This window comes from Berghia stephanieae, chromosome 1 (genome assembly GCF_034508935.2).
Source record: "Berghia stephanieae isolate SIO BIC M18660-M18661 chromosome 1, UCSD_Bste_1.3, whole genome shotgun sequence".
Taxonomy (NCBI): domain Eukaryota; kingdom Metazoa; phylum Mollusca; class Gastropoda; order Nudibranchia; family Aeolidiidae; genus Berghia; species Berghia stephanieae.
This window is the reverse complement of record NC_088360.1, coordinates 117,549,741-117,574,864: the sequence shown is the minus strand read 5'-3', so window position 1 is coordinate 117,574,864 and position 25,124 is coordinate 117,549,741. Positions and strand designations below refer to the sequence as shown.

Below are 25,124 nucleotides of genomic sequence, written 5' to 3'. Positions count from 1 at the left end.
TAATTTTATAAATTTAATCATAACGATGAAACGAATTACTCAATGAACAAGGTGTGGTACGCTTGTAGATAAAATCTTAAATTTTACCACTTGTACCAGAATGACAGAAAATGTTTATAAAAAAATGGACATAACAGCTTTAATTTTTTACTTTATTACCAAAAAAAAAAAAAAAATGTAGAAGGAAAAGAGCTGAGCTCACAATTACAATGGAAATGCAGTGAACAAAAAGGTATGTATTTGTTTTCATAAACAAATGAGAGAAAACTATGAGCATGGTCAATGGTTTAAACAGGTAAGATTGCTACTAATCCAAGCCCAATCTTTCATAGACTAGTTTGACAAATCTCACATATGTAGGTAATGAAAGCTTTCAGCTCAAGACTGCACTATGGTGCGTAAACACCATTACTAATGTAGGTATTCCCTGGTTGATGATACGATGTAAAGTACAAAATATGGTCATAATATTTTTGAACATTCACTTGATCAAGATTCAACATTCTGTAATAAATTAAAAACAACATAATGAATGAAAATCCCAGCCACACGTACAATAAAATGCCCATGACTCTCATACACACAGCAATAATATTGAATATTTATACAATCAGATTGGTGGTATGCAAGTCAAATTTTGAAATGCTAACTGTATGCAAAAAAAAACACAACAATGTCTGTTTATCCATAGAGATCCTCATCTGCATCGTCAGCACCAAAGTTGCCTCCTTGTCCACCACTGCCTGATGGAGCTTGACCCGAAGCACCAGGGAACCTGAGAGAAAATATAATTAACGACACACCATATTGAGAATGAATGATGATAAAATAATGGTCTTATCTTATTCAGTAGTGACAGGTAGTCAGTCAGTTGTGAGTAAATCATTTACTGTTCATTGTAATGTTAAACAAAGAAACAAAAAGTAAAACAATTTTTTTTAAAAAGTCTTACACGACCTCGAACATAGCAAAACTTACTCAGCATGGCTTCAACAACTTGGATGGGAAATTCTTACCTATCCTGCTTTCTATACAGCTCAGACATTGTCTGAATTTCACCAATTGAGACCCCAAGGGTTTATGTTTGCTAGAGTCAAATACATCTATATGCTCAGGGCTATATCATAGCTGCCAACCTAGTAAATAATTGAGAAGGAGTTTTTATTTGGCTAAAATGCGAGAGATTGCAGTGTCACTGACCCTAAGTTTTACAGTAATGTACTTTAACAATGACAGGACTTACTTCCTTTGGAATAATAGGAAAAAGAGTCTAGTAGTAGTGGTAGTGGCAGTAATAGTTGTAGTGACAGTAGTAGTGGTAGTAGTTACGGTTGTAAAGAGAATCTCTAAATAGATGGAAAGTCCCACCATATACATTGAAAAGATAAGCAGAACGAAAAAATGGTGCACATTTATTTTATTTTTTAACCTACACTGTTGCAAAAGCTTGGTTGAAATTGTTTTTCAGGAAATTCTGTGAGACTCCAGCAGTTTGTGAGATGGGAGGGATAGTAGCTATGCTATTTCTCCATCGTATGTTAACTTCACTTACTGATCTCAAGTTTGTGATCAATATACATATAAAGGTACACTAGACTATCAAGGAATTACCATCATTTTTTATCTTTTCTTTTATTTTTAAATGTGGAAGTTTAGAAAAACTAAAAAAAACCTCCCAAAATTCATACCTGAACCCGCCAAAACCACGACTCTGTTGTAATGTTTGTGCAAACATCTCATATTTGCGGATATCATTCTCACTGACAGATCTTCTGGCAAACTTCATTGACTCTTCAAAATGTGCACGTGTCAGCTCTGGTACAGGATCAAATTCTTCCACCTCCTAAATTTAAAAAATAAAGTCAATGAACAATCATATATAAGTGATCCTTAAAAGAAAACTTTTGATAAAAAAAATACTTAAATAAATATAAGCATTTGCAGTTTAATTTATTAATTAAATTGAAATTTCAAAGAAAAACAGAAAGAAATAAAGAAGAAAGAAAGAGAGAAAGATATATATATATATATATATTTTAATACCTACCATATCAGCATCTGGGTTTTGTGCTCTCTCTCTCTCATTACGGATTTCAGCCTCGATAGATTGTCTGATTGCTAATTTACAAGCACGTTGACAGATCTCTGTAAGATCAGCTCCACTGAAGCCCTTTGTTACTTTTGCAAGGTATTCCAAGTCAACATCCTAATACGAAATAAAATTTAAAAAAAAACATGAGCAATTTTTGTGTAGAGAAATTCTCTCAAGTTGAAAATGACTCGCTCTCAGCAAAATATTCAAACTACAGCTACCTACAGCGCTACTATGCTTTCCAATGCCCATTTCTGTAATTTTACATTGTTTAAAACCATTGTGTTTTCTTACAGCTGACATCTTAAAGTTCCAGATATAAAAGACCTGTTGCAGTTTAAGATACAAAACTTCATATCAAGAAAAAATAAGTTGAGACAATATTTGAGAACAATTTTCATAATTTACATTACAATATAAAGATGACATAAATTTGATGTGTCTTCCCTTTCACCTTTATTTGTGACTGACAAATCAAAACTTTATCCAACCTCTCATAGAAGTGATAACAAGAGTGATATCTATATTGTAAATAAAGGATCAAAGAAATACCCTTCTCCCTCCCTCCCCATATACCTACCCTTGACATTGGTGATTTTCTCAGATTGGCCTTCAAGATCTGGACTCTAGACTTGTCATCTGGCAAAGGAATGTAGATAAGTTGATCCAAACGACCAGGTCTCAGGATGGCAGAGTCAATAATATCAGGCCTGTTGGTTGCTCCAATGATGAACACATTCTTTTTGGCAGACATACCATCCATCTCTGTCAGCAGCTGGTTAATTACTCTGTCTGCTGCTCCACCTCCATCACCAGAGTTCCCTCCTCTGGACTTGGCTATGGAATCCAGTTCATCAAAGAAGAGCACACATGGAGCAGCTGACCTAGCCTAAAAAGAGATTTTAAAAAGCAATAAAACAAGATAGTTTGATCATAGCTAATAATTTTTAAGTCATAGAAATTAGACGCTTAATTAATTTTTGTAAACTGAACCCTCCTAATAAAAAAGTTTTTGATTATGCTAATCGCATTCCAATTATCCCCCCAACAATCATTGTCAGCTAAAATCATTTGCGCATTCCCAAAATAGCAATATTCCCAACATCCAATGCCCTGCATCACTACATATTACACTCTCACCTTGTCAAAAATATCCCTGACATTAGCCTCAGATTCTCCAAACCACATAGTGAGGAGCTCAGGTCCTTTGATGGAGATGAAATTCGCTTGGCATTCATTGGCAATGGCTTTGGCCAAAAGAGTCTTACCACAACCAGGTGGACCATAGAAGAGTACTCCTTTTGAAGGGGTCATGCCAAATTTGAGGAATTTCTCTGGATGCTCCACGGGATACTGTAACAATCAAAATTATGACAGTAAGAAATAAAATAAACTGTACAGGACACCAAAGAATCATTGTTATGAATATAAAAATAAGATTGGTAGTGGTGGGATTCAAACATTAAAAGATAGTTTTATTGTGAAAATAAATAAAAAAGGGAGAAACCAAGCAAAAATGTTAACAACAATAGTACCGATTACTGATCCAAAAATCCAAATGAAATAATTCGTAAGTTATAACAGACATTAACCAGATCATCTACACAAATAAAAACTGAATAAAGATTGCCTTATTTATTCCAAAGGGGAATTTATACAGATAAACAATAATACAACAATAAAGTAATACTAAGTGATAATATACTTTTAGATGCCATAACATTACCTGGACAAGTTCCTGTAATTCTTTTTTGACACCTTCCAAACCACCAACATCATCCCAAGTAACGTTTGGTACCTCCACTGAAGTTTCCCTAAGGGCACTTGGATTACTCTTGCCTAAAGCCCACTGGAATTAAGAAAAGAAAAAAAAACAAAAAACACAACTATTATAATCAGATACAAGCTTCCTTGACTTGAAGTGAGTAATAGCTAGGAACTAAATGGGCAGAGAGAGAGAGAGAGAGAGAGAGAGAGAGAGAGAGAGAGAGAGAGAGAGAGAGAGAGAGAGAGAGAGAGAGAGAGAGAGAGAGAGAGAGAGAGAGAGAGAGAGAGAGAGAGAAAGAGAGAGAGAGAGAGAGAGAGAGAGATAGAGAGGAGAGTCATTTCCAAATAATGTTAACAATAAAACACCACTCTTCAGATGTCACGCCAATAAGACTTATGAACAGGTGATAGTAGGACATCTTATGCAGTGAAGCAAATTTTTCAATGTGTAAAGACCATACTCACTCTGAAGTTCTCCATGGATACAGCAAGGGAATCTAGGACCTCAGCATCAATGGTCTCATCTTCCAAGTCAATAAGATCCATTTTTTCACGGATTTGTTGAAGGGCAGCTTCAGAACACAAGGCAGCCAGATCTGCACCAACATGTCCATGGGTTTCAGACGCAACCTGGCAAAAAAGACAAAAGTTAAAATCAGTGAACTCATAGTCATGGAAACCTCATAAATTTTTTAAAGGTAAACATCATTCATTTGGTACTACTGCCTACTGCCAGTCGTCCAAAGTTTTATGATATCTCGATTAAAAACCGATATATGTGAAGAAACATTAATGGCTGATCTTTCAATCCATTAAAAAAAATAAAAGCCACATTGATTTTAGTCCATATATATGGTATATCTTGCATTGCACAATTTTTAAGCCGGGCTTAGCCCATTGATTCAACTGCATGACATCTACATCGAAGGTTGCTTATTCATGAGGCAAAAATCCATTGAACTTTTACACAAACACATAGACTGAGCCCCTTTCTGAGTACTGAACTCCAGGAAAAAGACGTGTACTTTATTTTCCTGTCTATCAGTATCAGATGATTGAAAAATATACTGAGGGTTTATAACATACTGAATTAATTTCATAAATATACGGAAAATTGGCAACCTTGTACATCTTTGATGAAATAGTTAAACCTCATATCTCTTCTGTATCAAATTCACAATACAGTTACTTTGTTATAGCAACTTTCTGAGACTCAAACACGGCAGACTGGCTTGATTTTACTGTACACACAAAAAAAAATTTAAAATAAATCAATAAAAATAATTTTTTAAAAAAAACAACAAATTAATAGAAATAAGGACATACTTGTTCAAGATCAACATCATCACCAAGCTTCATGTTCTTGGTATGGATTCTCAAAATTTCAAGCCTCCCTGTGGCATCAGGTATTCCAATATCAACCTCTCTGTCAAAGCGACCTGATAACAAACAAAAAACACATCATTCTGAATTCCAAATGTAATCATCAATCAAATGCAAATATTCTGAGGGAAAAGCAGTGAAAAAAACAAATAAATATTTAACTATCAAAATGTTCAGCCAAAGAATGAAAAATTGTGTTTGTGGGTTTGTGTGTGTGTGTGTGTGTGTGTGTGAGAGAGAGAGAGAGAGAGAGAGAGAGAGAGAGAGAGAGAGAGAGAGAGAGAGAGAGAGAGAGAGAGAGAGAGAGAGAGAGAGAGAGAGAGAGAGAGAGAGAGAGAGAGGGGAGAGAGCGAGAGAGAGAGAGCGAGAGAGAGAGAGAGAGCGAGAGAGATAGATATATAGATAGAGAAGAAATATCAAGTGATATTTGCAATTACTCATAAGTGGCTTTAATACAACAGAAGGAAAAAAAAGTTATAGCCCAATTTTTCGAATATCACAATGAAAGAGTCCCAAGGAAAAAAAAAAAGAAGAGCTGCCCAGGACAACAACAAAAAAACGTGAATATTTTATGAAACAAATCTGTTTCAACCCAAAATGCATGTCGTCTATTCTATTTTATATGACTTATTCCCTTAAAATGTATTAGAATTGGATTCAATAGTCTGATGTCACGCGCCCGGCAACGGCGGCCATCTTGGTTCTAAACAAAGAAAATCATTACTTTTTATTCTTCATGCTGGCTAGAACTTTTCATTCCCTTTTCATATGCCTTGTGATCAGAATGTGTAAAAGTCAATACATGTTCAAATTAATGGGGTTTTTTACCTCTGGATACGCATTTCAGCTCGCCGGGGAAATATTTCATACGGCGTCAGCCATTGTTCCGATAGTTTAGAGCCAGTGTTACTAAGTTACCATACGTCATTAGGAAGGAAGTGACAGTACGACTGTTGAAGACTATTGAAGTAGTGTAATTCTTTTTGTTCACATAATCATATTTCTAAAGAATTTACAATATATCTATCACTCTTCCTCTAACATATTGGTTAAAAATCCAAGATGAAGGAAAAATCCGACGGACAAAATTTAGCATCTCCCAACCCTTCTAAAATCTGTATAGACCGATTAAATCTGTATACATGAGTCAGGTCTGTAAAACAAACCCCATAAGCTAACACGCAGGACTCTTCAGAACATTTAAAGAATTGCAAACAACGAAATTTAGACAATTTTTAATAAATCCCAATATTTAGTTGCTTACATAATTATATATATTTCACATTATTATCAGCGTTAAAGTGAAATTTTAATGCTCCCGTATTCTTTCTTAATACTTTGAGTTTTCAGTTCTACACAAAGGTTTATGACTAACAATGCTACCAGACTTGCCAAATTGAAATCTTCAAATTTAGTAATTTTTATGTCAATTTTTATTAATTTGACAAGGAAACTCATAATTTCTGAAATTGTGTATGAACAACCACAATATTATTATTATTATTAATTGTAGTAGTTGTATTTTTCTTCTTATCCTTATTATTATTATTTAAGTATTACTAAGAATTAAAAATTCGTATTTGGCCATGAAATTTGTCTAAAATTCGTAAAATTATGAAAAATTCGTAAGATTCGGCAGGTATGTTGTGCTACCCCCCCCCCCCCCCCATTTCCACAAATCGAGGCTTTTAATAAAGTGTTAAACCACAAGAAAGAAATTACCAAATCTTCTGAGAGCAGCATCAATACTGTTTGGTCTGTTGGTAGCAGCCATCACAATGACATGGGATCTTTGTTTTAGTCCATCCATCAAAGTCAAAAGTTGAGAGACAATACGTCTTTCAACCTCTCCATGCGTCTGTAAGGATGATGAATTTGCATTATATGTAACAGTTGACTGTCCATAGACTATTAGCCTGGAGTTTAATTTGTGGACTAATGGCCTAACATTTAACGACAAACAACCCCAAGATTTCAGCAATAACAAGAGAGATGAATGTTGGCACTCTCATCAATATTTTGACATCATATGAATATGAACAATCCCGCAACTTTCAGTGAAAAAAACATTTTTACAAAATTGGGATCAAATAGGCCATAACACAAAATGTGAGATGCACATCACAAATATTACAATCATTAAGGGAGTCACTACTATTGGCATTGAGCTAAGAATCTTCAGTATGATTCAAATAATACAAAGACAGAAATCATTACCTTCTCACGCTTCGGTGCGATGGCATCAAGCTCATCAATGAAAATAATAGCAGGTGAATTTTTTTCTGCTTCTTCAAATGCTTTCCTTAAATTACTCTCTGATTCTCCAGCCAGCTTACTCATGATTTCTGGGCCTGTAAACAAAGGTAAAAATGAAAATAATTTATTGAAAAAGCAGTAGAACAAAACAGGGTTATCTAAACACAGCGTATGCAGTTTCCTCCTAAAAATTTATATCACATAGTTATCGGAGCAAAAATTTTTAAAATACATAGGTGACTCATGCAAGCTTTTTGAAAGGAGAGAATAGCACGCTTGATTATGAAATTATTAAAAATGGCTTTTCCAGACAAGTTTTTAAATAACTAGAACAATAAACACAACTGTTTACAATTACATTTCAGAGCTGATTAAAAAAAAAAAGTCTGTTGTATGCGTTTATTACCTTTCTTCTTATTTGTTATGCATTATATTTTGCTGGCATTTCTAGTATCCAAGTCATCTTCTATCACATTCAGCAATTGCAATATATCTTGAATATGAAAGAACACTACAGAATTAACCTCACAAAATATCAAAACATCTTCGGTCCAGCACAATTATTCTTTGTGAATTTTTGACCCAGTGAGACAATCTGGCATGATATTGAAATTACCTTGATGAAGAAAATTGGTTTTTAAGTAGAATTGATAAAAACCGATAAATTGTTTTATTCAAATTGAATAAGTTAAAAAATCAATTAAAAAAACCTACAATATTTGAGTGGAATAATGTTTATGACAGCATCAAAAAAAAAAAAAAAAACACTTTTGTATTCATTGTCCTTCACCTGATACTGATCACCTGTCATTGACTTTGTTACAAGGCAAGATATGATAGCCCTTGACCATTGATGTCATAAGTTGTAGATATATATATATGTTTATTTACCATTGATGAGAAAGAAGAAAGCTCCAGTTTCATTTGCAACAGCTCTTGCAATCAAAGTTTTACCAGTACCAGGGGGGCCATACAACAGTATACCTCTTGGTGGCTGACGAGAGGAAAAAATTATGGGTATTACAAAAACTATTTTTCCCCCAAAAATAAAGACCAAAACTTCAGGTCTGGATAGTTACAATAATAATTTTAACACACACACGCAAAGAAAATTTTTTAAACATAAAAATTTAAAAAGAGCATTTTTGGTTTACTCATAAATAAATACACATTATAAGAAAGGACATTAAAAACTTATAAAATCAATAAAATGTCATACCTTAACACCAATGGCTTTGAAAAGTTGTGGATGTCTGAGGGGTAGCTCCACCATCTCTTTGATCTGGGCCAATTGCTTACGACATCCCCCAATATCATCATATCCTACTTCATTCAATTGCTCCTCCTCTTCCTATTAGCATTATAAAGATATGTTAAAAAAACAAACAAATGAGGAAGTAAGAATAATAGACAATGAAAGCCTTGTGTGCTTTGTATTCAAGTGCAATGTAAGTTCTAATTATACAATAGATTTACATATTCAAATCACCAGGACCAAAGTAACTTATTATATTTTGTAAACAGGCAATCACAATTTTATGGGGCTTAACAGTATTCTGTAAGCAAGGTATATAAACTTAAGCTTTGTAAATGGATATATCTTAAAAACCACATGTTTTTAAAAAAATCTGTTATTATCTGTCTTTGTTTAACAAAAAATAATAAATATCATAGTAAATATATAAATATACCATTCTGAATTGGCGGTCTAGCACTATCGTTTTTTAAAAGTAAAAAACAGAACAAAACACGTTATGTCCAAATAATGTTCACGAAGCAACCCCATTATGACCAATTAAGATTAATTCTGGAATGTAATGATTCTTTAGAAGGCAATTATGAAGCAGCTGTCAGAAAGATCTAAACATTTGCAAATGTAAAATATGTAACAAACATATATGCCTACCAATCGCATACCTTTGAGGAATCAGAAACATGATGAGGAATTTTGACCAAAAATGAGAAATCCACTTAGCATACATTGCAAATCAATTGTTTGCTCCTGTTGTTTCAACGTTTTTTTTTTACCTTTGTTTCCCCCCCACCCCCCAGTACCAACAGCATCCACTTTCCAAAAACTCAAGGAACACTTAATGTGGTGACATTCTGAAGTGCGTCAACCAACATACGAACATACGTAAAATAAGTGTTCAATTCAAGTTAATTAAGTCTGATATAGATTGACTTACCACCACCCTACATCAAAATTGTTAAGAGATTTGTGTGGAAAAAATGTAGGCAGATTTAACACGGAGAGAGTTTTCAGAAAACCCCAAAATTAAAGCAATTAAGACCACGATCAACTTAATCTACTATACATATACAAAGACAGTATAGTCAATATATTCTTCCAAATGCAAATACAAACTTAACTTCACTATAACATACATAGTAAACATAATCTTATTTCCATCTATCTAATATGACTGTGGCATTCCAAAGTATAAATAGTATATCTGAAATGATGTATTTAAGGATGCAAATATTCAAATATGAGACAATGACAACTATCAATATCACCACTTATATTCCTACAAATTACCCTGTGTTACTACTAAACCTACCACAATTGATTAATCAAGATTTGAACATCTGCAACATTTCATGACCAAGGGTTGTTTAACGGGATGGTTCCACCCTGTATAAACAGGGCCTCTTAAATACAAAAATCCATAACCAAACAAAAATGTAAAATCATTTAAGTACCATCATGTACATATTTCATTAATGTGCAAATAGAAAAAAATTCATAGAATTTGATTGGCAATATTGTACAACTACAAAACTCTACATCATCATGTTAATACACACCTCTCGCTTTACAGGTTCCCCTTCACAATGAATGACTGTATCTGGTGCAACAATACAATAAGGTTGAGGATCTGTCTCAATTACTTTAAATTCCACAGCTCTCATTCCACCCCTCACAAGAAAAATGTCTCCTTTTTTGATTGGACGATAGGCTTCCAAAAAGTATGGTTTGAGATATACTTCAAAAAGGTTTCTGTAAGCAATTAAAGCATTTTATGAATAAACTTACAGGAAAAATAAGCACGTCCTCTCCAAATACAAAATAAAATAGCTAAATATAAATTATTGTACAATCAATATGAAGCAGATAATAATACAGAAAATTGAGACTTACAATGAATCGTTAATATTTAAATCCAATGACGTCTAGTAAAATTTATCTCCCAAGACTTGCAGGCAACAAACATAAATTCTCATTATTATGATGAAAATATTGGAATTTGAAGAAACAAAACTGTATCAACCCAAAAATGCAAGAGTTTTCCTCTTATCTAACGAATTTTCACTTTAAAATGCTTTACAAATTGATAGTGTGTAGTTTAACTTGGTCATATGTCATGTAAATTATATAATTTTTTTAATCATTTGGTTTCAAACATTAAAAAAATCCTAATCTAGAGAATTTAGCCAAATTCTGACCCCACAAAATCTGTATACATATAGTTATAGTGATCAAACATGTATAGGAGTTAGGCCTGAACTGTCCATAACACTGTATCCAAGAAGAAGATTATCTTTTATATGTGATTTCATCAAGATAAATTAATTTCAAAAGGGGCAATAATACTAAATAGTAGAATATGCATACTTTTAAGTGTCTTTCTGTGCCTTATGTAATGAACAGGGACATTTGAATTAATATGATAATGAGAGCAAGCAATGTGAGCACTCACCCGGCAAGACCTTCAACAGTGTCATCTATAGGGAGCACATGAATCCTCTTGCCATATTTTACCTCAGGACAAGGTTGAATGCTGTATAAATAAAATAAAATAAATTAATAAGAAATATAAAACCCTAAAATTATACAGAATTTAACTGAACACATTAACCAAAGAAAATTGTTTGAAACTTTCATCATGTTTAAATTATAAGTAGCATTATAAATGTTGTTGAAAATCTATATCACTTAGGCCATAAATATGTCATCTAGTAACAGGTCTGCTCAACGTCAGTCTTTCTATTTTTACTCCCTCTAAGAGAAATCACTCATCTGTATGTCCATGGTAGATGCTAAATACAGGGTGTTTTGTTTTTAAAAAATTATGATTCTAAAGATTGTTCACATAAGAAGCAAACATTATCCTTTACAAAGCCCGAAAGGAAACAGTCCAGGGGTGTAATATCAGGTGATCTGGGTAGCCAAGGAATAGGTCCGCACCTTTGAGGAGCACCATCTTGTTGGAAACTCGGGAATGCATTATGATTCTAACATTTCAAAATAGATGTTATCTGAGAAGAAAGATGGACCTATCACTTTGATGACCATCAAAGCATATCAGAAATTGACTTTAGGCAAACTCCTTCGATGTTTGACTTTGTCATCTGCCCTTTGAGAACCCCATATATTTGCAAGTTGTGTCGATGCACATGCCCTGCCACGACAATGTTGTTTCACTGAAAACATAATAATTTCTAAAATAAACCCATCTTTCTCCAAGCATTTCTTGAAAATCAAAGTGGCAAATTCAGCTCAAGAAGAAGCTCAAGTTATGCTTTTTATGGGAACAGCTTTAGTTTCTATAAGGTAACTGCTGCAACTTAATGTCGGGAGTAGTTTTGCAACTTGATGAAATGACTGCTTTGGTTCCTTATCAAACAGTTGTATAACCTCATCATGTCTGCTATTGGCTTTCTGCCCCTTGTCAAAACTCAGCTAATTTTCCTGTCTCCACCAAGTATTTGTTCCAGAAACGGATATTACCTCCTATCAGTGGCTTTTTCTTGAAATAGGTTTCATGCTTTCAACACTGATCTGCAATCATAATGCCACAAGACTACTCTCGCCTTTTCAGCATCTTATACTACTTTTTGTTTATGTAATGTTGCATTCAAGATGTTGGTTCGCACCAATTGTGTCAAAACTGTAATTATGATAGACATCCATCAAACACAACTTACGTAATTTGTGCTTCTACTGCAAAAACACACAAAAAAAAAACCAGTAGGGAGTCCCAATAGCTCAGTTGTTAGAGCACTCGTTTCACAATCAAAGGGACTGAGATCGATCTCGGGTGCATTTGAGGTTTTTTTCTGACCCCCCCCCCCCCCCCCCCCGCAGTGATTGCTTACCTGAGACCTGGTGGAAAGTATTTTGTGATAGACAAAGGGTAGGAAGCAATTGCTATTGTCCGTTTCACCCTATAGAAATCGGAATAAACTCTGGATCCATAGGCCTAATGGCTCTGAAGGACTAATCTTTTTCTATCAGTAATATAATTTGCACAATAACAATTCCTAGCAATTCACAAAAAAACCCCCAATAAACTCCTGGTACATCCACAAAGACAAAAGTCACAAATAAAAGAAAATTATATACCTTACAACATCTCCTAAACGTACACGTAAATTGTTACGCACACATCTGTTAATTCTGATTTTGTCATCTGTGACTGTTTCATCTGAGAGTACAATACAAACTGTTTCTTTGCGACGCTTTCCTTTCAACAGTACTGTATCCCCTCGAAACAACTGAAGCTCGTCCATCTTTTTCTGTATAAAAAAAAGAAGAAAAAAAAACATTTGACACTCAATAACAAAAGAAAATTTGAAATCTGATAAAATGAATTCAGTATACTATAAAGGGATGAATAATGTAGTGGTGGTAGTGATGTCGATGATTTGGTGGTGGTGATTGGAGTAGTGGTGATAGTGATGATGATGGTATGTTGATGGTCATTTAGAAGTGATGATGATGATGCGGTGGCGGTTGATGCCTTCTCAGTAATTGTAACCCTGTGATCATGCAGCTTACAAATTGGACTCGTTAATCTAATATAAATTGCAAAAAAGTTATTTTAACATTGAAAAAAATATATAAAAAGAGTAAGTTTAAAATCAACCTTTGAATAATTCTGTGTATCACATAAATCCTATAACAACAGTAACAGACTAGGGGAGGAGAGAGACAAAATAATAATCATAGACCTGTAAATGAGCTCTATAAAAATTGACTGAAACTGAAACTCTTCGTAATTCGTCGTAGCGGTAAAATCCAAAGAATCAAAATGAAAGGTAAACAGCAAGCTCACTTGAGCAAAGCAATGGCAGAAAACTAAATTGCGAGGGAATTAATTAGGCTACTTACCATTGTTCCTTGTAATTAGGTACCCAATCAGTGAAGAAACTTAGAAACGGTCAACCAGTTTGTTTACAACATGAGGTAATCGAGATGTGCTTGTAGCAATCATTTAACTTTCGATTTGAAGGTGTCTACATAACGAACTTCCGGTGTTTCGAATTTTTCTTTCTCATACTTTTCCTGTCCTTCAAGTAAATGTGGTCAATTTTGGCTTAGACGAAACAGTGAAATTTATCGCTCGGGGGCTCAGTTAAAATTGGCTACGACAGGTTTCGAAAGTGAAAAAATAATTTCACGAAGGCTGTGTGAAAATACACTGGGGTGTGTTCAGACACGGCAATTCTAAAAAGCGTCGCTTAGCCTTGGCAATATATATCCATCATTAATGTAAACGGCCCATGAGCTATGTGTGGGGCTGTGGAACATTCCTAGTTAACTTTACAGTCAATCGACTACGATTCATGAATTCTTTCTTCCCTTTTTAAAAATATTTGAATTTGACGAATTGACTGATTTCAGTTAATTGACTGAGAATTTACAGGTCTATAAGCAAATAAGAGAGAGAAGAATAAAGGAGAGAGAGAAGAGAGAGTGAGGCAGAAACAGGAATGAGAGTGAGAGCAAAGTTGAATTTGGTCATATTCAAACCTGGGTAAAAAAAATTTTTTATCACTTTTGGCAACAGAAGCTGTATAAGTGACAAGTCTCTGTATGCATGTAAACATCAATATACTGGAACATCAAAATAGAATTTTAAAAAACTTACTTGTGATAAGGACACAACAGAGTTGTCTTCATTTATAGCCTCTTCCACAAGGAGCCGATTGGGACGCTCCTTGCGACGGAGGATGGCAGTCGCCAAGTCTTCTTCACTGTAAGAAATTAAAATAAAAAATAATACAAAATAATAATTGACGGCCTGATCTCAGTTCCACCCACTTAATTTGAACCACTATCTACTTTTGACTGTGCATGTTTGTAAATTTTAGAGATTTTACACTGCTTGTGATATAATACAATTAGGTCATTTCAATGCCAGTATAAAAGAGGAAATTAGAATAGTAAAAAAAAAATCCAGTTAAAAAGCCCTTTATAGAAATAAAAAGGTTAAATAAACGGAAAAAGATCAACAGAGATAAAGATTCAAGGGCAATACAACATTGTAGCTAGTCTGAAACCATCTAAACATCTACATCTTTGGTGTATTGTTACACGAGTTTTACATAAGAAATATTCAGCATGACTTAGTTATATTGAAGGATTGGTGCAAATCTCAAGACAGACCTACATTGGGTTATTTATTCTCATAGCAGACCTACCACCTCGACGTTCCCTCTCTGAGTTTATACAGGCTGTCCACGGCTGCATATATAATGTTTGGGTGTCCTAACAAGGACAGATTTCAGATTAATAGTTTGACCTAAAATTATTGTTTACACATGTTTGACATTCCCTCTCTTTGTTTATATGGGCTTGAGACTATCCACAAGGATCACATAAGTTTATATCTGTCAAAAAGCCTTGCCCATCAAAAATGTAGCAGATTCCTCAGTTGGGATGACGGTGGTGTAGAAGTGTTACAAATGCATCTTGATAGTTGTTGATTGAATAAAATGCAGAGAAATACACTCACTGATTATTGTACCTCTTGTCCGAAATTTATTAGCCAACCAAAACCTTCTTCATAATATTTTCATATATAGCCGCTATGCAAACAATTGAAAACCCAATCTTGAAAGTGAAAGCTGGTTAACATCAAACGACCATTTCTTATGGCCATAATGCCAACATGTAATATGTAAACATCACAAAACTCTACGCATCTATTTGCTAGTTTTCTCTGACAGTGTCACGACAATAGACAGGCCCCCATCTGTCAATCACAAAGACAGGTAGGTCCATACCTGTCAATCATAAAGGCAGGTAGACCAATCAAAATATGGAAGGTCTGCCAAGGGAAGGACACCGTAGGATCGTTGTAAAATTATTCAAATCATGTGCATCAACCACGTATTCAATGGAAGTTATTCCATAGTCGAATTATTGATCGCATGAAGGATTGCATATATATATAAACGTCTTTGTAAATTCTAGCTTGGTGTTAGGTACAGGGTGTCCAGGGAAGTCCAGCCTTAAAATTTCCTACCTAGAAGTGAAATTTCCTACCAGGTATTCTATCAACTCTCCACAGTGTTCTATACACTTTCAAAAAAGTGATAGACAGATTACAAAATGGTAGGGATGATGATGTGGTTGTAATGGATAGAAGTGGTGGTGGTGGTGGTGGTGGTAGTGATGATGGTCTGGTGTCATAGTAGCGGTGGTGATAGGGATGATGATGTGGCAGTGGTCCCAGTAGTAGGGATGCTGATGTGATGGTAGTTGTGCTAGTGGTACAAATGATGAAGATGTTGTGTTTGTTTTATTTTTAAGGGTTTTACAGCGCTTGCAACACATTAAGGTCATATTAGCGCCAGTAAAAAGGAAGAAAATGGGATAGTAAAAAGTTCTAGAATTACAATTAAAGCACCCAAGAAAAGGTAAGACAAAGGGGAATTTGTTCAAATAGGAAACAGATGTAGATTCCAAGAGCACACTGTCAAAGTACTTAGTCTGAGATCACCTAAAAGTCTCATCCAGACACAACCACAGGTCCCAACTAAGAGGAATACACTCAAATGTTTACAAATCATATTATATAATATGTAAACTAAACATAATACAATGCATAACAGAGAAATGATTTACAAGGAAAAAAAATATCATCTCCCAAAACTATAATTATACATTCGACTGTTTCCCTCCCAGCCAGGGTCTGGACAAAACTAAGTAATCTCATACCAAGACAACAACAGGAAACAATTGGAAAACAGGTATGGGGGGATAGAAGACACAGCATGTACCTCCCTGCCCACTATGGGAGGTCAGGATCGATGATGTTGTGGTTCTAGTAGTAGTGGTGGTTGAAGTAACGGTAGTGGTGGTAGGGATGATGTGGTGGTGGTTGTAGTAGTGGTACCAATGATAGAGATGGTGATGTAGTGGTGGTAAGTATGATAATGATGATGTGGTTATGTTTATAGAAGTGGTTGTAGTAGGGACGATGTGGTGGTGGGGTGGTATGGATGATGATGTGGTAATAGTTATGGCAATGGTGGCAGTAGGGAAGATGATGATGTGGTTATAATATAGACTGTTTGCGCCAACGGATCCCATTAGAGATAGACGACGATTAGGATTGTTTGGAAGCTTTAACCCTTTGCCCACTTGTCATTATGACATCCGAAATGCTATCGCCTTCTACATCTACGCCAGAATAGAAAGAGGGAGCTACCATGATATAACATTCAATGGGGCCTAATTTCATCATAACAGTTCTGTCCACTGACAGGTGGGTGGGTATCGCTTTCCAGAACGTATGTCCTTATATGAAATCCTGAGTTTTTGACCAATCAACGATTACTCTTTTGATAGCTCGCTTGTCAACATGAGTCAGCTCAGCCCTTGATTGTTAAATTTTGCTTACTGTCATGATATTGTTTACTGTTTAGAGATAGTTCTATTTGTCACTTAATGTTTGTAATTGATCTGTGTCTGTACTGTATTGTCCAACTCTTTGTGTTGTAATTTCTTTCCAGATCATGTCGATTTAAATGTTGAATAAAGCCTATATTTTGCATGGCAATCATTCGAATTACTTTCTAGCTTCACAACAATTTATTCAACATTTAACATGGAACGATTCCTTCGACCTGAGCGGTTCAGCGCTGAACCCAATACGCCTGATGCATCAAAGCAATGGAATCACTGGCTCTGTACATTTAACAACTTTCTCTCTTCGTTACCCGAACAGGCGACTGACAACAAACTCAATCTGCTCGTCAATTTCGTCGATCCTGTCGTCTACGAACATATTGCTGATTGTACTACATTCGATTCAGCTGTTGACGTTCTGAAGAACATATACGTGAAACCAAAAAACGAAATATTCGCGAGACACGTCTTGGCTACTACAAAGCAAGAACCAGATCAATCCCTCGATCAGTTCCTTCAAAAGTTGAAGAGACTTGCCAAAGAATGTGATTTTAAAGCTGTTACTGCTGATAAGAACAGGGATGACTTTATCCGAGATGCTTTCATCTGTGGTCTCTCTTCTGATCAGATCAGGCAGCGACTCCTCGAGAATAAGACAATCGAACTTATGGCCGCTTATGAACAGGCTCGATCCTTGGAGATGGCTGAAAAACACTCTCAGAACTACAGCACACCAACTACTGTGCCATGTGGCAGCACTGCTCCTCCGCCCTCTGAAAAGGAACTTGACTCACAGCACTGCTCCTCCGCCCTCTGAAAAGGAACTTGACTCATTCAATGCTTCAGTCACGAACTCTAAATGCTTTTTCTGCGGATACCAACGACATCCTCGATCAAAATGCCCTGCTAGAGAGGCGCTGTGTAAAAGTTGTGGAAAAAAAGGGCATTTTCAAAAGGTATGCCAGTCAAAAAGTAAAAACGAATATGCATCTGCGGCAGACCCGAATACACTCAGTTCAGCCTTTTCAGCCGCGGCTCCCGCTAGTCTCTACATAGCTGTTATTGACGTGAAATTGTTTAACAAGCCCGTTAAAGCGTTGATAGACACCGGAAGCTCAGAGAGTTTCATTTCAACAGAGATCGCACAAAGTCTCCAATTGAAGATTTTCAAATCAAAGAAAGAAATCTCCATGGCGTCTACTAATCTTTCCAGTACAACCAAGGGTCATTGTTTTGTCTCTTTGAAATACCAGGGACGTTTCTATGAGAGTGTGAAATTTTCCATCCTGTCAGGGTTGTGTTCGGACTTGATTTTAGGCCATGACTTTCTTGAACAGCATGATGGAGTTCAAATATCCTTCAAAGAATCAAAGCCTACTTTCTCCGTTTGTAGTCTCACTGCTGCAAAAATCGAACCTGTTTCTCTTTTCAAGAATCTCCTTCCAGAAGTCAGACCTATTGCAACAAAATCAAGACGATTTTCATTACCAGACAAGCAATTCATTGACTCTGAGGTTAAGAAACTTTTTGACGAGGATGTGATCGAACCATCTGATTCTCCATGGCGAGCGCAGGTATTGGTGACAACTAACGAACGACACAAGAAACGCATGGTTGTGGACTATAGTCAGACCATCAATCGCTTCACTCTACTCGATGCATATCCACTTCCAAACATTAATGAAATGATTGAAACAATTTCAAACTCCAGTGTCTATAGCACCCTCGATTTGCAAAGTGCTTACCACCAGATCCCAATAAAAGACGAGGAGAAACTGTATACGGCTTTTGAGGCCAGTGGAAATCTCTACCAATTCAAGCGAATTCCCTTTGGAGTCACTAACGGAGTGGCTTGCTTTCAGCGCATCATTGATTCCATTATTCGAGATGAGAAACTGAGTGACACATTTGCTTACTTAGACAATGTGACAATCTGTGGCAGAAATCAGCAAGAGCATGATGAAAACCTTGTGAAATTTCTCAGGTGTGCCAAAGAATATAATATAACATTCAATGAAAGTAAGACTATCCAGTCTGTTAGACAAATCAAGTTACTTGGATTTCAGGTGTCCAAAGGTTGCATTCAGCCAGACCCTGACCGATTACGGCCACTGAGAGAACTTTCAGATCCTGACAATATCAAATCTCAACAGAGAGTGATTGGAATGTTTGCATACTACTCATCCTGGATACCTCATTTCTCGGATAAAATACACCCACTGGTCCAAAATACCACCTTTCCATTGTCAGGAAAAGCCAAGGACTCGTTTGATCTTTTGAAAAAGGAGATTGAAACTGCTTGTAATGACCAAGCTCCTCTAGTTGTAGAAACCGACGCTTCTGAAATTGCAATCGCAACAACACTAAATCAAGGTGGACGTCCTGTGGCTTTCTTTTCAAGAACTCTGAACCACAGTGAAAAGAAGCATTCTTCTGTTGAAAAAGAGGCTTACGCTATTGTGGAAGCCCTTCGAAAGTGGAGGCACTATCTTCTAGGAAAGCATTTCAAACTTGTGACAGATCAGAAAAGCGTTGCCTTTATGTACGGAAATTCTGCAAAAGGAAAAGTCAAAAATGATAAAATCCAAAGATGGAAGATTGAACTGTCAAGCTACAGTTATGACGTTGTGTATCGACCTGGAAAAGACAATGTAGCGGCTGACGCATTTTCAAGGGAGTTCTGCTCATCTACTGGTTCAGATTTAGAAACTTTAAAAAACCTTCACGACTCACTCTGCCACCCTGGAATTGCAAGGATGAACCATTTTGTCAGGTCAAAGAATCTCCCATATTCCGTGGATGAAATACGAACAATCTGCAACAACTGTAGGGTTTGTCGTGAGCTAAAACCTTCATTCTACAAACCGCAGAACCTCAAAGTGGTCAAAGCAACTCAACCATTCGAGCGTTTGAGTGTTGATTTCAAGGGTCATCGTCCAAAAATCGGTATCTCCTAACAGTTATTGATGAATATTCTCGCTTCCCTTTTGCGTTCCCATGCTCTGATATGAGCTCATCAACTATCATCAAGTGCTTGTGTCAATTGTTCTCATTGTTTGGAATGCCTATTTCAATACATTCTGACAGAGGTGCTAACTTCATGTCAAGTGAGCTTCAAGATTTCTTGTGCAAAAAGGGTATCGCCTCAAGCCGGACGACCCCATACAATCCCCGGGGAAATGGACAAGTAGAACGTCTGAATGGAACCGTTTGGAAAACTATCACGTTAGCCCTGAAATCACGTGGTTTGAATGTTAGTCAATGGGAGTCAGTGCTTCTTGACTCTCTCCATTCAATAATATCACTCTTATGCACTGCGACAAATGAGACTCCTCATGAACAAATCTTCCGCTACAATAGAAAGTCAAGCACTGGTACAACACTTCCTAGCTGGCTGACTACTCCAGGAACTGTTTTGATGAGGCGTCATGTAAGAGCCTCTAAATATGAACCATTGGTGGACGAAGTGGAACTGTTGGACGCTAATCCGCTCTATGCCTACGTCCGCCTTCCTGATGGTAAAGAAACTACTGTGGCTTTGCGTCACTTAGCCCCTGCTGGTGAAATGACTACTGCCCAACCCTCCAATGACGAATCACCCATGGCGTTTGACAACACGAGCGTAACTCCACCTTTTCAAAAGAATGTGGGAAACGATATTTTACCTGAAACTGTTCTAGAACAGCTTGATGTACAAACTGTGGAAGCGGGTGTAGTGCAAAAATCTGCCTTGGACGAACCATCAGTCTCTGATCCTAACAATCCTAATGAGCTTTCTACTCAAAACGAATCCCGTTCAAACTCCAGAACGAGTGGCTTCATTCGGACGAGACCATACAGTTTACGAAATAGAGAAGCATAATTTGAAATCTCTTGCCACATGCAAGGGGGAAGAATGTCATGATATTGTTTACTGTTTAGAGATAGTTCTATTTGTCACTTAATGTTTGTAATTGATCTGTGTCTGTACTGTATTGTCTAACTCTTTGTGTTTTAATTTCTTTCCAGATCATGTCGATTTAAATGTTGAATAAAGCCTATATTTTGCATGGCAATCATTCGAATTACTTTCTAGCTTCACAACACTTACCCTTTCCCACGCAGACGCACACACACATACACACACACACATAGACAGACTTATCGTCGTCTAGCATCCTATCGTTCGGCTCGGCGATTAAAAGGGGTTCGTATCGTCGCTAAAATAATTACAAAATACATATATTTAAAATATATTTATAACAATGTGAATTAAATGTTTTAATGCTCTAATATATCAAGAATGATCATTATTATGATTTATTACGGTGTGAATTGAATAAGACCTTTAAACTGAAGTTTAATCTGCTACCCTACTCGCTGTTATCATTCGAGTCTAAGTTGTAATTAGGCAACTTTGGCCAGAAGTGAAAGACATACATTGTGTGTTCAGTCTGTGTGTGTGTGTGTGTGTGCGCGCGTCTGCGTGGGAAAGGGTAAGCAAAATTTAACACCTACTCGCTAGCCGCCAAGGATTACGTATTGATTTCCTGAGCAGTCAATTGGGTATTAAAAAAAAAATAATGACAAATAATCTTATCGTGATAAATCAGAAAACCTCATTGTTGGAATCAGCTTGAAAAGTGGAGAAAAATTGTCTTTGTCTCATAAAAATCGGTCTAGAAATAACCTTTTTAAAAATCGATTTGATTTTGAAAACAGCTTTCTCAAATTTTATAATTTTATGATAATTTCCTTATTTTCCGGTCGATGTTCTTGATTTATATATATCGTTTTTCCAAAACTCAATGAGACGAACGCACTGATGTAACTCGATTGATTCAAGATTTTAAAACACAGGTTTCGTGTTTTGATTGTGAGTCCAGCCTTACTAAGAATTCATGAGCGTTGAGATAGTGATGTAACTAAACATACAAGACCTTGTTCTCCACGCCACAGTAGGGCTTCCATTCATCGCTTTCGGTCAACCGTGGTCTTTGAAGTTACACAACATATACCGCCTGTGATGCCTGTACATAAATCAAGGGCTGAGCTGACTCATGTTGACAAGCGAGCTATCAAAAGAGTAATCCGTTGATTGGTCAAAAACTCAGGATTTCATATAAGTATAAGGACATAAGTTCTGGAAAGCGATACCCACCCACCTGTCAGTGGACAGAACTGATATGATGAAATTAGGGCTCCATAAAATGTTATATCATGGTAGGCTCCACCCTCTATTTCTATTCTGGCATAGATGTAGACGGCGATAGCATTTCCGATATCATAATGACTAGTGGGCAAAAGGTTAAAGCTTCCAAACAATCCCAATCGTCGTCTATCTCTAATCGGCCCCGTTCGCGCAAACTCAGCAATGATGGTGGTGGTGGTATGAATGATGGTGTGGCAGTAGTTGTACTAGTGACGGTGGTAGGGATGATGATGTGGTAGTAGTTGTAGTAGTGGTGGTGGTAGATATGATCGTGGGCGGTAGCAGGGGTGATGACGTGGTGATGGTGGTGGTACGGATGATGATGTGGTTGTAGTAGTAGTGGTGGTAGAGGTAGAGTTGATGATGCTCTTATAAATAGTAAATGGTGAATTAATACTTTCGAAAGTCGTCAGCACAGCCAGTAAAAATAATTACTTTGTGAACAGTATCGCCCATCGTCCATTTTTAGTATCGTATTTTAGAAATTTCTAATTTTTCTCAATGTAAAGGAAATTTCACCCTTGATTTCATTATTTCCATTTCCGACCAATTTCCAATTTTCCTGGAAACCCTGAGGTATCGTTGATTGTGACCCCTTGTTCTTGAAATTGTTGGGCTTGGTTGGAGTTCTTTAGTTTCGATTTCTACCAGACCTTTGCCCATCTTAAAAAACATTGTGACTATTATATCTTTTTCTTCTTTCTTTAAGTGTTGTCCACCCCAAGCTCTTAACAGTGCTAGTCTCATACAAACACTGCCAAATTATCCCCACCAAAAAGGATACACTCAAATGATGATATATAAGCACTCTCAAAGAAGCTCATAATGACAAAATATAATCATAATATAATGGATGAATTGTGAGAGACTAATTGCAGCTAAACAAATTTCTCTCACAAAAAATAAAATTGAATCTGACTATCACTGTCTCTTACTCTGGACAGGGTCCGTGTAAAACAGATTGTCATCCCCCCACCCTCCCTCCTACTTTTTTTTTTTCAAATTCAAAAATTGTTGAACTTAGATGTTACATGACCATGTTTCTCAAAATTTCCTAAATAACGCATTAGGACAATGTAGGTTGTAAAACTGATCTCCCCTTTTAACATGTTCATTACTTTAAAAAAAATAATTTAACAGCACTAATATTGAAGTTTAAAGTATTACATAAGCACAACATTTAATCTATAAATAAGATCTCCTGTGTGACTGCTTGAAATCTCCAACATCTACCCTTCTCCCATATACCTCATCAATATAATCCTGAACCTACACTGAAATATGTGAAAATTGAATTTTAAGAGGACAATTCCTCATTTCAGAGATGGAATTTTTATTGTAAGTAGGTAACTTAATGAATGTTTAACATGCAGCGAGCAGGAGTTACTAATTATTATCAATGATTACGCTTCAGACCATGAGTATTAGTCTTAAGACTAAGACAGACAGTTGTAATTCATACCAATTTTTTACCAGTCAGCCTACTTGTCTCCTCACATATTTTCTTGATTTTCTCATTTACTTCACTTCAACTGTTTCAACATATATATTTTTTATAAATTAAGGCATAAAAAAAAAGAAAGTAGTGGATAGATTAAGTGAGCAGTTTTCTATAGAGGCTAAGTCAAGTACGTAGAAAAATATTACGTGCTATCTATAAGTTTAAGCATGGTAATACCTACATATTCATCTTGAATTAAATGTGATTTCTAGTTCACTAAATGCATTAGTTTTGGTTATGATAAACATTGCCATGAATTGAAAAATTGAGTGTGACTGTGACTGGCTGTACTGAAACTGAAAGTAAGAATAATAATAATAAAGAAAACATCAAGCCTTACCCAGACATTATTACTTGGCTTCAGTTGCAATAAATATCTAGATATAGAATTATAGAGCTATTTAAATATACGGATATATCAATTAAGTTAAGCTTGATGTTCAATTCCGTATTTGAAAATTTTTCTTCACGGTGGCAGCCACCCTTATCACAGCCATAAAAGAGAACTGAAACTCGGCAAGCTTGCTTCTCACAAAAGTGTAGTGTCCGGTGTTGCCTATGATCTTAGTAACGATTCCAGGTTATTTCTAGAAAACCACACGAAATCTCGACAAAGAAGAGATGCTTTAGAAGCAAACTATATAGCTAACATTTGTTAATAAAGCTACAACGTTTAAAATTTCGTGGGTCCCTGTAAGAAGCTCTTATATACTAAGGTATGAGAATGCAGAATTGAAGTCATTTCATCTGTGTAAGGACACGTTGTTTTGATGACGTCACATAGTTAAATATAGTAACATTAGTTGGGATTCCCCCTTTGTAGGCGCCGGCTTTGTTGTAGACCAAATTTTTCCTACAATGCGAAAGGAATTAATTTACGTAGTACTGAACGAAAAATGGAGACTTAACCAAATCTGAATGATTTTTCGTTCTTCAAAATAAACTTAACTGGCTGTGTCGTAAATTTTATTGTTGATGAGAAGTCTAGAATCAGAACTCCGACGTTTTCCCCGGTCTATCATTCACTATGACTTTATGGCTGCCTTCATATTATATTCATCAATTTCCAACCTTGAGGATAACGGATTCATTAAAAAAAAAAATTAAAATATTACCCTTTCGCTTCAGGTGTAGCCATGTCTCCACAATTCTTATGATGGTTAAAAGCAAAAATGTTATTCTATGAATGCGTCCCTTCTTGATTTGGGAGTCTCAGCTGTTTCTTTGGACTTTCAGTACAGGAGTTCCGTTCAAAATGGCGAGTTTCCGTGCAAAATCGGATGAGATC

The 25,124-nt window shown here is 36.0% G+C and overlaps 1 protein-coding gene across 2 annotated transcripts; it reads right to left on the bottom strand.

Moving 5' to 3' along the window:
- On the bottom strand, window positions 1-25,124 carry LOC144962877 (transitional endoplasmic reticulum ATPase). 2 transcript variants are annotated; one of them, XM_078896240.1, is made up of 17 exons: window positions 24,952-25,124; window positions 14,377-14,482; window positions 12,849-13,021; window positions 11,203-11,283; window positions 10,310-10,502; window positions 8,718-8,849; window positions 8,390-8,492; window positions 7,460-7,593; window positions 6,965-7,100; window positions 5,186-5,298; window positions 4,325-4,489; window positions 3,819-3,941; window positions 3,233-3,445; window positions 2,673-2,981; window positions 2,048-2,206; window positions 1,689-1,843; window positions 1-775 (listed from the first exon to the last, which is right to left on the bottom strand). In XM_078896240.1, the coding sequence occupies exons 1-17, from the start codon at window positions 24,972-24,974 to the stop codon at window positions 682-684; spliced, it is 2,412 nt and encodes an 803-aa protein (XP_078752366.1). In that variant the 5' UTR covers window positions 24,975-25,124; the 3' UTR covers window positions 1-681. The 2 variants fall into 2 exon arrangements, with proteins under 2 accessions (XP_078752366.1, XP_078752367.1); XM_078896241.1 differs by lacking the exon at window positions 24,952-25,124 and adding an exon at window positions 24,177-24,614.

What these genes read in the sequence shown, in the direction of transcription:
- LOC144962877 (XM_078896240.1), bottom strand. Translation starts at nt 24,974, where the DNA reads ATGGCTACACCTGAAGCGAAAGG. An exon ending in CGTTTAGGAGATGTTGTAAG is followed by an intron (nt 11,284 to 12,848) that starts GTATATAATTTT and finishes TTATTTATACAG; the next exon opens with CATTCAACCTTGTCCTGAGG. An exon ending in CGTGGTTTTGGCGGGTTCAG is followed by an intron (nt 776 to 1,688) that starts GTATGAATTTTG and finishes ATTTTCTCTCAG; the next exon opens with GTTCCCTGGTGCTTCGGGTC.